The following is a 12242-nucleotide window of genomic DNA, read 5'->3' as shown; positions in this document are numbered from 1 at the left end:
CTGTGTAGTAAAATGCATTTAAATGGCAAAATAGAGAAACGCAACTCCGAAAGTATTCTGTTTATCTTTTGGGGGCTTGGAAGAATTGTCAGCGACTAGCAAGGGCATGCCGGCGCAGTTTTGGATTGCACGCTGCGTGCCTCGCTCTGAGGTGTGCGCAGATAACAATCCCATCAGCGACGTGCTACAATAATTGTCTCTTATCTATAATGAAAGATCGCGCAGTGTTGCCAGCAAATAGCCTGCGTGAGTCAAAAATGGGTCACGTGCAATGTTGAAATGCACAAGAAACACAAATGATCACATGGACATTTTGCTAGCTAACTAGCATCCCGTGGCATTTATTTAATCTACCACCAATATGACATTATTTATATAATAGAATATTTTTTTCCTATGCTCAATTGAACCCTCACTCTGAGCAACAAAGAGACTGGAAGAGTCACAGAATGTCGTGGAATAAAGTACAAAAAATGGGCATTCAAAAGTTTAGGGAAGGTCAAAGGTCACTTCACACCTCACAGGTTTATAGCACATTTTAGGTTGAAGCTGAAAGTGCATTTATACAGTGTACTGCAACGTACTGCAGAGAATACCAGTCATCTATTAGGGGTAAGGCCTTTATTTGTTGGCTGCCTTTACAAGTACACATTTTCAAATGACTAAGAATAATATTATAGATTTTCTAATTATATTTATTGCAAATATGTGTTGTTAGTATTCTTAATTAAATTGATATTTTAAATATGTAGTGCAGTTTGGGGTAAGGTGTTTATTTTTTGGTGTTACCAAATTTGATCAAATAGTGGCCATAGGAGGATCATTTAATTGTAAAATTTAGATGTAAGGCCTTTATCAGAGTATATAAGCATTTTTTTAGATAATTGTGTATATGTTTCTCAAATAAATTATAAAGGTAAGGTTTTTTTTTGTTTTGTTATTGCCATATTTCCTCAACTAACGGCCTTAGGAGGGTCATTTAATTATTTTATTTAGAGGTAAGGCCTTTAATTGTGTATAGAAGCAATTTTAAGATAATTGTGCCTATCTTTCTATATATTTTCCTCAAATAAATTATAAAGGTAAGGTGTTTTTATTGTTACCATAATTCCTGAAATAGTGGCCTTAGGAGGGTCATTCAATTATTATTTCGAGGTAAGGCCTTTACTAGAGTACAGAAGCAATTTTAAGATAACTTATGCGCAATACATTTTAATTTAATCATTTTTTTTTTTTTTTAATGTTCCTATATTTAACAGCAATGTTTAAGTTCAAACTGTGCATAATGTTGCAATGGCTTTCATTAATATTGAATATACGTACTTTTTTGCAATAAAACCTGTCTTTTGGTGATCACTTAGCCTCACCACGCTGCATATAAATGATGTCAAGTCGTTTTTTAGGTACTTGATATAAAAAGTTTCACAACCACTGCCATAGAAAATTGTAAATGTGTATTTTTTTTTTTTTATCCAAAGGGGAAATTGGAGGCATTCATTCGAGGTGCGGCGTTGATTTTTCCGAGCACCATGCAGGATGTCTCTTAGAGTGGAGGCAACCGTTGCTACAGTGACAGGCTTAATTGAAATGTGTCGTGGGCCTGCCACTCGTGCGGAACATGAAGAACAAAAATGTACTTTAATAAGAGCACTTATGCTAATGTTGGCGCCAAGTGCTGCTGCTAAATTCAATGCTAAGCACGTGCTGATTGGCCTTTCTTGAAATGGACCAATTGTGTTTTTGGTGTACCTCAAAACAAGTATGGTTTTAGCATTCTAATAGTTTTTTTTTTTAAATATATATATATATCCAAACAGAGACCCTTGTCTGCGCTTGTACGCCTGCACATGTTTGTTTTTATTTTTAGGGTGAGCTGCCTTACGCCGGGGTTATGTGCTGACTTCACTAAGAAGGACATAACTCAAACTCCAAGTATGTTTCCACTGTTCACCCTTCACCAAACGGCTGACAGCTGAGCCGCGACACACCGAAGCAGGTTAACTCCTGAAATTAATCTCCAGGCATGCGCTTTTTGAACGCAGCCCAGCAATGTTAATAGAAGGAGATGAGGGGGGGGGGGGGGGGGGGGGGGGTTCAAGTGGGTGGGATCGGCCCAGGATGACTGGTGACAGGCATTCCCACGGCAGACAATAGAAGCGACAGCTGGGGAGGATTTGACGTGTCGGCATCGCACGACTTTTGCTTTTGGCCGCACAACTAATTGATCGTAAGTTAGAGCTGTAATAGCATTGTTGGAGGGCAGTTAACATACCTGTCAATGGGGGGTATAGGATCAGTTTGTTCCATTAAACTATATTAATTGATTTCTAACACTGTTCTTTTCATTTTGTAGTGTTTCTATTGACTCCACTGCTTCCAGTACAACTATGTAGGTGTTTTTTTTTTTTGTCCTATCAGATTTCAGCCTCTGTGTTACCAGGCCATTCTAATCTGCCCAGAGCCTTCAAAAATACGATAAGCAGTCCAATTGTTTTGGTAACCAATCAAATTTCAAAACCATCCTCACAGGGCCACAGCGCTGGCCCTTGATGACATCAGCATTCTTCCCTCAACTGATTGGTTGATGAGTAAAAAAAAAAAAACTTGTTCCACTCAACTTCGAGCTGCACATATTATAGTAATACTTAATAATCAGCATCTCTGGTGAGTATGATTTATTTTAATCACATTTGATATGATTTCGTCATGTAATTTAGATAAAAGGTTATGCTCTGTCCATTTAGAAGTGGTTACTTCGTTTACAGGTAGTCTTTAGTAGTAGTCTATCTCTGTACAATTTTGTGTGACATCCACTCGATTTAGTCACCTCATCCACAGGTTAAGATGGATTAATTTACTTTTTTTTTCTCAAGGAAATTGGGAAAAAATGGGAGTATATCTGTTTTTTCTGGCAAGATTTTGATTTACGAGTGGTAGTAAGTGGTAGTTAATCATTTTTCTGCCAACTTAATCTATCCTGTCACCTTACAGTATTGTTTACAAACATTATGAAAAGGTCTACCTAACAGTAAACAAAATAAAAAATTGTAATAATCAGATTAAAATTCATGTACGTTGTTTTTGGTGCCTATCTGTTTGTAGTCGTTTGTGTAAACAAATGTATTCAGTCCATTTATTGGCTCTCCTTTACAGGACGGATATGACACATCCAATATGGCAGACGCGCGGACGTATCGCAGCAACACACCAACCCGCTTATGACGGCCCGAAAACGTATGAGCTATATGTGAGGACTGCGTCGAGAGCGCGGAATCGTACGTCGACGTGGCTTCCATATTTGATGTGGCATAGCGAGCGAGAAAGAGAGAGAGAGTGAGAGAGTGAGAAGGAGGCAGCTGAGCTCCGGCTCAGTCAGGTCGAGAGCCAGGAAATGGACATCAGCAGCGGTGAAGCTGAGGGGCCACCTCCCGCAGGTAGGAGATACTTTTTCCACATTTATACTCTATGACTGTTTATATTTATTTTGTAAGTATATCTCCAGAGGGGGTTTAGTTGGTCTTTGTACACTGAAATGGTCTCAAAACTAACCCTAATGTCACTTAAAACAGACGGATTGAGATTCAGACAAACTCATCAATAAAACCTTCTTTTTGATTAATTAATGTAGAACTATTTTTTTTAAAACACGTATAAAACAGCTTTTACACGCGCATTGCCACTGAGATAACTTACTCTACTACATAAGCCTGCAGTTTAGCCTTTTTAAAAACACTTTTTTCCTCTCTCCTGAAAAACGATGCTAATGCTTTGGCTAATGTTTTCAATTAGTGATTTGTCCTTTTAATCGACAATCTGAGTGCTTTTTATGCAACAATATGTTGTTGTTGTTTTTTTTTGCAGTTGTGTAGTGTAAAGATGTCAATTGCTTTAAAATAAAGATCTATTGCTAATATTTTAGTACATCTTTTTCTCTCTCTCTCTCTATCTCTTTTTTCTTTTCTTTTTTACTACATAAGGTAAAATATTAGTGATTTGTCTGCTGTGTGTTTCCGTTATAAAAATATGGCCTTGCTAGTAAAAGCAAACGTAGGGCCCGAATTGTGATCGTTGAAGGAGTGTATGCATTTTTTTGCTAGTTTTTTCTTTGAAATTGACTTCCTAACATTACATGATTAGTGTTTTATTACCCCCCCCCCCATTAAATTACATAAAACAAACACACAGAAATGACCAAATTGCTCAAATTTAATGTATGTGTTTTATTTAGGATGGAGTAGGTGATTTTTCCCCCCCAGCACATAAAAAAAAAAAAGGAAAATAATGTATTTTTACTAAATGTTTTGTTTAAAGCAGTGGTGGGCAACGTAAGGCTCGCGGGCCACTGTGAGAGCATTTGAACAATTCCGAAAGCAAATGTAATAAAAGACCTCAAATATCTAACCCACAAACACACATTATATACAAACATAAACAAATTCTTGACTGTATTTTTTCACACGTATAGTGTAGTTATGGTGGCTTGACTGATTCAAGGCCCACTTAAACGGCCCACTCTGGCCCGCATCATCTTCCTCTTTTAAATGACCTTCCAGTCCCCCGTCATCCTCCGCGTCGGCTAAATGGCTCTAAACGACGCCCGGCTGTGTTCGCCAAGCAGTCTTTTTTTTTTTTTTTTTGTCCCTGCTGAACAAAAGGTCCTTGATTCATCAAATCCTGCGCCTCCCGCTGCCCACTCCTCCAAGCCATGTTGTCATTTTCAGCAGCTGCTTCACCTGCCCGCCGCTCGTCTTTTGGGGCGTAGGTGTGCACACACAAGGGCCTCACTCCCCAACACTTGAAGATGATACATATACATATTTTTTTTCCTCAAAGCACACAATATCTTACCATGCTTTAGAATAGCGTTGGGAGTTTATTCTCAAATGAATTCCCCACTGTGGATTTGGTACCGGCAGCCGTTCTTTTTGCTCAGAAATCATAAATATATCTTTGAGTCCTGCCGCAGGGCTTTTTCCAGCTCATTTGTGTCAAAATGGGTTTGTGAAAATGTGTGTGAGAAATTCACGCTGGTGATTGTATCGTGCCTGCGTGTGTGCGTGCGTGTTAAAAACAATTGTGTTGAAACGCAATTGTTATTAAATAGGAGCTTGAGTCTGTTTGTGGTTTGTTTCAGCAATTTAAAAAGATGATTATGATGAACTTGTAATGTAATTTAAAAAAAAAAATCTAACTGAGCATTTTTGCTGATGATTTTTTAGAATTGACTGATATTTTAATAATAATAAAAATAATATAATAATAATAAATAAAAATGTTCCTATATATTATTTGCTTAATTACAGAGGACAATGGCAATTTTACCGTAAAATTAAATAAAGCAAATCATTTTCCATAAATACATACCGGTGCCTAATTAAAATAATGCAGTATGTTATTTCATAGTGGTAAGGAATTTATTCAGGTAATAGTCATCAATCATTTTTTATTGTGATATTAAAAAACATAATACAGTTTAAGTACATATGGTGGCACTTTAATTAATAAACAATATAAATACATAAAAACTCAGTTGCAAAGTGCAGCTTTGCATCATTCAAAGGGCAGTGACAATTTTTAAAGAAATAAAAACTCCTAGTAGTTTTTGCCAATTTTAAATGTAAATTTTTGTAAACGTTTTTTTTTTTTATGAACTAGATAAGTATACTCATCTAGCCATTGCATTTGTACATACTGGTACATGTATGTATGGCACATATATACATATATTTACCACAAATTATACCTAATACTATATATATATATATATAATAAATATATTTTAATGCAGGTTACACTTTAAACATCATTATAAACGTCAGCTTTGCACATGCTGGAACAAAGTATTGTAATGGCTCTTTTTTTTCTGCAGCAAGAAGGGGGGTATCTTTATAGGGTGTGGCGTTTATTTTTTTCGAAGAGCACAGACGGTTATTTGAAGAAATATACAGTATGCTCATAGATCACATTCTTTTTTTTCTCTCTCATCATTTTCGGCATTTTAGGAGTCTATTAGGAGTAAGGCATTTAGTAAGCTTTTTCTTTCAATTTTATTTTGTTCAAAAAGGGTAAGCATGTAATTAGATGTCTGTTCGTGTCCAGCTGACTCGGGTTTCGCCGCATTCCTCGCAGCCCCGCCCCGAACGAAAGACGACATTCGCCGATGACTTCTAAGCCAAGCAGTTGTGATGAAGTTGAATTTTCTCTGCGCCTCGTCTGTGCTTTGGCGTTTGACTTCCAGCCTTGGTCTCGGTGAAGAACATCATCTGTGAAATTGAGACTAACCAAGTGGAACAGGATTGCGATGGGAGCAGCTTGAGCCGCAGTACACCCCCACCCTCCCGACATTCGCCCCTCGCCGCGTATATAGACTCGCCGCCCATGCTGATCACTTTCTGTGAAAAACATCATGTGTTTTTTGACGTGGATTCTTACCTCGATTTGGAATTTAATGTAAATGTCGCTAACAAAGACTCAACGCGTATAAATATGCGTGGGAGAAACACTATGATGGAATTGTGCATCCACCCGTGTGCCTCGAGCAGCCATTTTCTGTCATGGCGTGTGCTTCGCCGCCGGCCAGCTTCGCGAATCCTCCCCCCCCCCGCAGATGTCTTGATGGTAGGACACCCCAAAAAAAAAAAAAAAGGGCGTAATTACCTAAATTAATGCGAAAAAAAATCCACCCTTTGTCTTTGTTATCTCAAAAACTACATTTCAAATGGAGTGTGCGACTGGCGAAATTACAAACGGAGACGGCGCGTCGGCTTATCGCGACAGACTCGCACCCCCACCTCAGACACGGCCAAATGGATTTTTGTCGAGGCTCCCTTCAGAGATTGTAATGGCTCGTCTTTGGGCTGTGTCATTACAAGTCACATGACAGCCTGCCTGCGCACTGATAACTGTGATCTTTATTCTGCTGCTCACAAGCAACGATAGAGCTGGACCCCCCCCCCCCCCCCCCCCAAATAAATAAACCTCTGCTCCTGGCTGAAGCCCAGGGTGGGAAAATGAGGCGCGACCGATGCAAATTGTGGGCAATTTTTTTTTGTATATATAAATATCAGAAATCTGCATTATTGCCTGTTATTTAGATGGGAAAAAAATTCACCAAAATCATAACACACAGCGTTGTGAAAAAAATTGACAGGTGCCTTCTATTATCAGCAAATTTTGCCATTAATCGTCGAGTTCTATTGCCTTTTCAAAAGCCTGCCCAACACAAAAGACTCGCCCTGCACACCAAATTAAATGGCCGTTAAATTAGGGAGCCATTATGGCATTCACTGCTCTGCTGATTTTTGTGACGCTCTTCCCCCCAGTCATGACTGAAACACACTGTAGGTAGACTATTTTGTTAAATGGCCACTTTCATCATCTCTCCTCAGTCTAAGGCTGAATTTACATTGCAGGTCAAAGCAGCCAATTGCGATTCACAGTAATGGCTTTTCATATGATTTTATGTAGAGAAAGATTTTATATTTGCGTCGCTGTGTTTACATTCACTGAACACGATAAACAATGCTATTTTTTTTTTAAAAGAAGACCCTGTAAATTTGTATAAAGGTCAAGAACATGCATTTGTGGATATAGTTAATTATATTATTATAGTTATAAAAACAAAACAAAAAACTCACCTTTGTTTGCATCATGAGTTACTTTATTTAACATAAATATAACTAAGCTAATATCTACCACTGCAGAGTGTTAAGCTAGCTAGCTATGCCTTAACCCTGAAACGTCATCTTCTCTTGAACGCTACATGAACAGCATGCTACACCCAGAAGCATGCTAACTAGCAAGGTAGCTAGTGGCTAGCACCTCTTATGATGGCATTTTATGGTACAGGAGGCTTTAAGCAGATGTATTTTTTTGTGGTGCAAACATTTAGAGATGTGTAGGCAATAGGAAAAGTTGCCAGACAAATAAGCATCCATTTTTCACAACTCCACAATTTAAAAAAAATCATTATATAGGCTTATTTGTTTAATCATTCAAAATTGGCAGCATTGCTAGCAAAACGTTTCTCATTCATATGTCAAATTTAGAACATTTATTTTCACTTTACAGGGACTTTAAACAACATCAGTTGAGAGTTTATACTGTTTATCATCACAGTAGAAAAAGTTCCACTTTTAGCATTATTGCTAATCGGTTGAGTAATATCCGGGATGTAAACACAACAATCAATACGACACACAGAGAGGTTACCAACTATCTTTAAAGTGGATTTTTAAGAGAAACAACCGGAAAAGTGACAAAAAATATCTCTTTATCGCTTGTCAAAGCAGATTGATGCTAAGCTACCGATCTGATAGCAAGCTAGCCAGCTAGCCTGTTTCGCCAAGAGTCACTGAAACAATAAACATGCTATTATTATATATATATATATTATTTATTATTTATTATTTTATAATATGTTTTATGAAGTAATTCAGTCTTAATGTGGATACAATAATGATATAAACATAATACCTGCCAACATTCGACTTGCCTTTTAATTACAATCACCTGCTCGCTCCTGATAAGAATGTGATTCAATGTGACTGCTTTGTGTACCGGAGCAGCAACGCATATTGTGCTTAACCCGAACCACCTTAAGGAGCAGGTGCAATAATTCAGGCAATTAAGCCCATTTACCCAGAGAGTGAACCTAATTTAAAAAAAATCTATTCAATTTAACCTGTCAGGGCTCCAAGAGGAGTCGGCATAGATAAGACGTTTGCAGGATGGATGGATTTCTGGGAATGTGAGCGATCTTATCTAGTGTTGGGATGAGTTGGTCCGGAAATCAAAAATACTGTATTGGATTTCTTCACCTTTTGCTGAAGGGTAAAGTAATTGAATCTGTTGGATAACTAACGGAGGGATTAGGACAACATGACACACACTGGACAATAATGAATCAAAAACAATGCTTATGAACTTCTTTTTTTTAATACAGTTCTTGTCATTGATCTTATTAAATTGTGCAGGACAAGTGCATCTAAATTATTCTTAAAAAAAAAATAAAAATAAATAAATAAATAAATTATTCGAGAATCCATAAAGCATCTTGAGAGTGATCACAGTGGAATTAGACTAAGACGCATGTTCTTTGTGAGCTGTTGAAGGAAATCGGCATCCAGTCACATTTCATCCGCCTCTTCCTTCCTTCCTTCCTTCCTTCCTTCCTTCTTTCCTTCCTTCCACACTCAAAATAAGACGTGACCCACATTTCCCCACGATGCTTTTGGATAGCTTTGACAACAAGGAGGCTTAAAGGAAGAGTCAGTGATGTCTGACAGTGTATGAACTGATATGGCACTGCATGGTTACTGTTGCGAGTGCGAAAGTGCATCACGCTGTCCGAATCTGACAAAGAAACAAGACAATACAATTTGTGACCATATGTATTGTCTTTTCTCTGGTTTTTATTTATCTTGCAAAATTCACTTACACGGCGATATCAACTCTCAGGAGTGTTATATTTATGAATTATACATTATTAAGTACAAAGTATTGTCGCAGTCAAATGGTTTGCCTGTAATTCATACATTTATTATTGTAAGGGACCAAAAAATAAGCAATTTTATTCATTATCTTTTTTTTTTTAATTAATTGACCAATTAATCCGATTTTTTTCCCCTATTAAATATCATTATTAGCATTGGCCTCCAAAATCCATATCAGTTGTGCCCTGCTAAATAAGATAACCAAATTGATTATTAATACAGTGCTTATAGTGTGCTTTGTATCTTGTTAGCTTGAGCAGGTGTACCTAATGTTGTGGCCGCTGAGCACACATCCTAATATTAATAATAGACACATTAACGCTCCAAACGTCGCACCGCTAAATGTCAATACCGAGCAGTAGATACACCGGCTCCATTATTAGTACTGAATATGTAAATCCCACAAGAGAGTTGGCTATAAAAAGCCATCCGTGGAATTTCGGACAAGAACTATTCAAGTGTTCTTGGCAGGGATACAAGCGTGTGAACGCGCGTTTACATTTGGAAACAATCTCAGGGCATAGCAGGGTTATGACACTTCCTGCCTCGTCTGCGCTCCTTGACAGCTCCCGGAACGGCAACGGTGCCACGCTGGTAATGGATGCGTGGAGCGCGGACGCATGACATGTCCCGTCTCTGCGAGGGATGCTACGCATTTATCGCAATATGACCGACTGTCTCCATCCCACTCAATAAGCCGATGCTTACATTCAGCTCGGAGGCATTTCCTCGCCGTCTACAACTTGCGATGAATGCGAAGGGATGGCAGGCCAAGCGGACCGTATGCTTTCCATGCGGCGTGATAGGCGGTGGGTGGGAGGAAACATGGAGGCAGGGATGACTAATGAGGATGACTAATAAAAGTGTGTTCAGGGGGCTCTTCCGTGTCATTTGTCTCGCCTTCGTATAGTTCGCGAGTGTGAAAAGCCGAGGGCCCGAGGGCCAGATCTGGACCACTTTGAGGTCTATTTTTGTACGTCATAAAAACGTCTTGATTTTGTGTCGGACAAATCTAATTTATTTTGTTTACGAATTTGGTCGCCTTCGTCATGGCTAGGACGTTTTCTTTTCGTCAATTTGATGACTAGACCTAAGACCAGCTTGGAGCAGGTCTAAGTTGTGGCAGAGGTGGTGTAATGTAATTGTGGTGGATTTTATCATTCATCAATATAACAACTTCTGAATAATTGTTTAAATGAAGTCTTTGAACGAATATCATTTTTTTTTAAATCATTCATATTTGTTTTTAGCAATATTGTACTGTAAATAGACACGTCTTATCTCCAAATATGGTCAATTTAATATTTTTAAAGTATATATTTAATAACATATTTTTTCTATGAACTGAAATATTTGAACAAGAAGTGATAAGCATTTACACAATCATGAACCTATGTTACATAAATGACTTATCTGAAATTCTGTAGACTATAGATGTAGCAAATAGAGTAATATTTACACTTGGAAGAGAGTAAAATAAAGAATTGATTTTTTTAAATAAAAGTCACTCAAGGGTTGAGGAACAACAAAGCTCGGGAGACAGCCGATCTACTCCCTGAGCCACGCAGCTCCTGCTGTGTGTTAGTATATCGCTCGTGTCAGCTGGAATCAAGAGCAAAAACATAATTTTTGGTCTCTTCTTGGAGATAAGCAAACAGTAGCTCCGGTGGAAGTGTGGCTGTCTCTCAAGGTGGTGAGTTCGTTCCTCAACCCTTGAGTCACTTTAATTTTTTCCTTTTTTCCCCCCCCCAATTTTTTATTTTACTCTCTTCCAAGTTAAAATATTAGCCTACTCTAAAACTGAGTCTATTTGGTCCCACTCTACATAATTTACCGTGTAGTTATTCCACAAAAACAAACCAACATCAACGTTTCTCGAGGCTCTTCAAAAGTATGAGCTAACTAGCGCAAGCTAGCACAAAATGATGTCATGTCGCTCACTAGCACTTTGTGTGTGTTCCACTTTAAACAGAGGTCACTTTTAGCAGCCTTAGGGTCCACCCAGATGGTCGGTGACAGATGCCCACAATTGCTGTTGTCCTTGGCTGGAGTGCAGTCACTCCCTGCAGTTTAAAATAAAAACAAAGACGCTTTTTCTTCGACTTTTTCGAACCATCAGCCATTGTGTGTCTCGACCGCTTTACACAATATTTGCATCGCAATATAAATCATCTTCTTCTCAGGCTTTTGTCCTAATATTTTCCCCACTCGCCGTGTTTATCACATTCTCCTCTTCGCGTTGGTCGTCTTTGCCTTGCTAACCTCTTATCTCCCCTCTCCCGCCGCGCCGCTCTTGTCCTTGGCTCACTCGCACCAACGTCCTTTACACTGCTGGATGCTCGCCAAGAGGTTTTCGCCACTGTGAGGTGTCCACTCGTTTAGCTCCCGCTGTGTGTCCTGTTACTGGGTCGTCAGCACAGCAGGAGCCAGGAACTCTTCACTTGCCATTTAACCCTGTCTGATATTATAATGCATAATCTCTGTGTAAATATATATATTTTTTAAATGTACAAAAAATAATTAGAAAGTACAGCAGTGCCTTGACATAGACGTTTTTCGCGATATGAGCGGTTGTTTAGCTGATTATTATTTTTTCTTTGATTTGCCACCTACAAAGGAAAAAAAGGGGAAAAATACAAGCTGTGTATTTAAAACAACACACTTTTCCGTACAAAATCTTAAAATGGAAATCAAGTCAAAAAATGTATTTACAATAATATGTCTATGCTGCCTCTAAACTATGGTATT

General features: G+C 38.4%; 1 protein-coding gene across 1 annotated transcript in view; it reads left to right on the top strand.

Moving 5' to 3' along the window:
• Window positions 1-3330: 3330 nt before the first annotated feature.
• LOC147156552 (zinc finger protein 385D-like) overlaps window positions 3331-12242 on the top strand; it is a 34204-nt gene continuing 25292 nt past the window's right edge. Inside the window, exon 1 of the mRNA XM_086065161.1 lies at window positions 3331-3434. Within this exon, the coding sequence (XP_085921287.1) occupies window positions 3392-3434 (43 nt within the window). The 5' untranslated portion in view covers window positions 3331-3391. The remainder of the gene's footprint in view (window positions 3435-12242) is intronic.

This window comes from Leptonotus elevatus, chromosome 20 (genome assembly GCF_054856555.1).
Source record: "Leptonotus elevatus isolate MCC_2025b chromosome 20, RoL_Lele_1.0, whole genome shotgun sequence".
NCBI lineage: Eukaryota > Metazoa > Chordata > Actinopteri > Syngnathiformes > Syngnathidae > Leptonotus > Leptonotus elevatus.
This window is presented reverse-complemented; position numbering and strand designations above follow the sequence as displayed.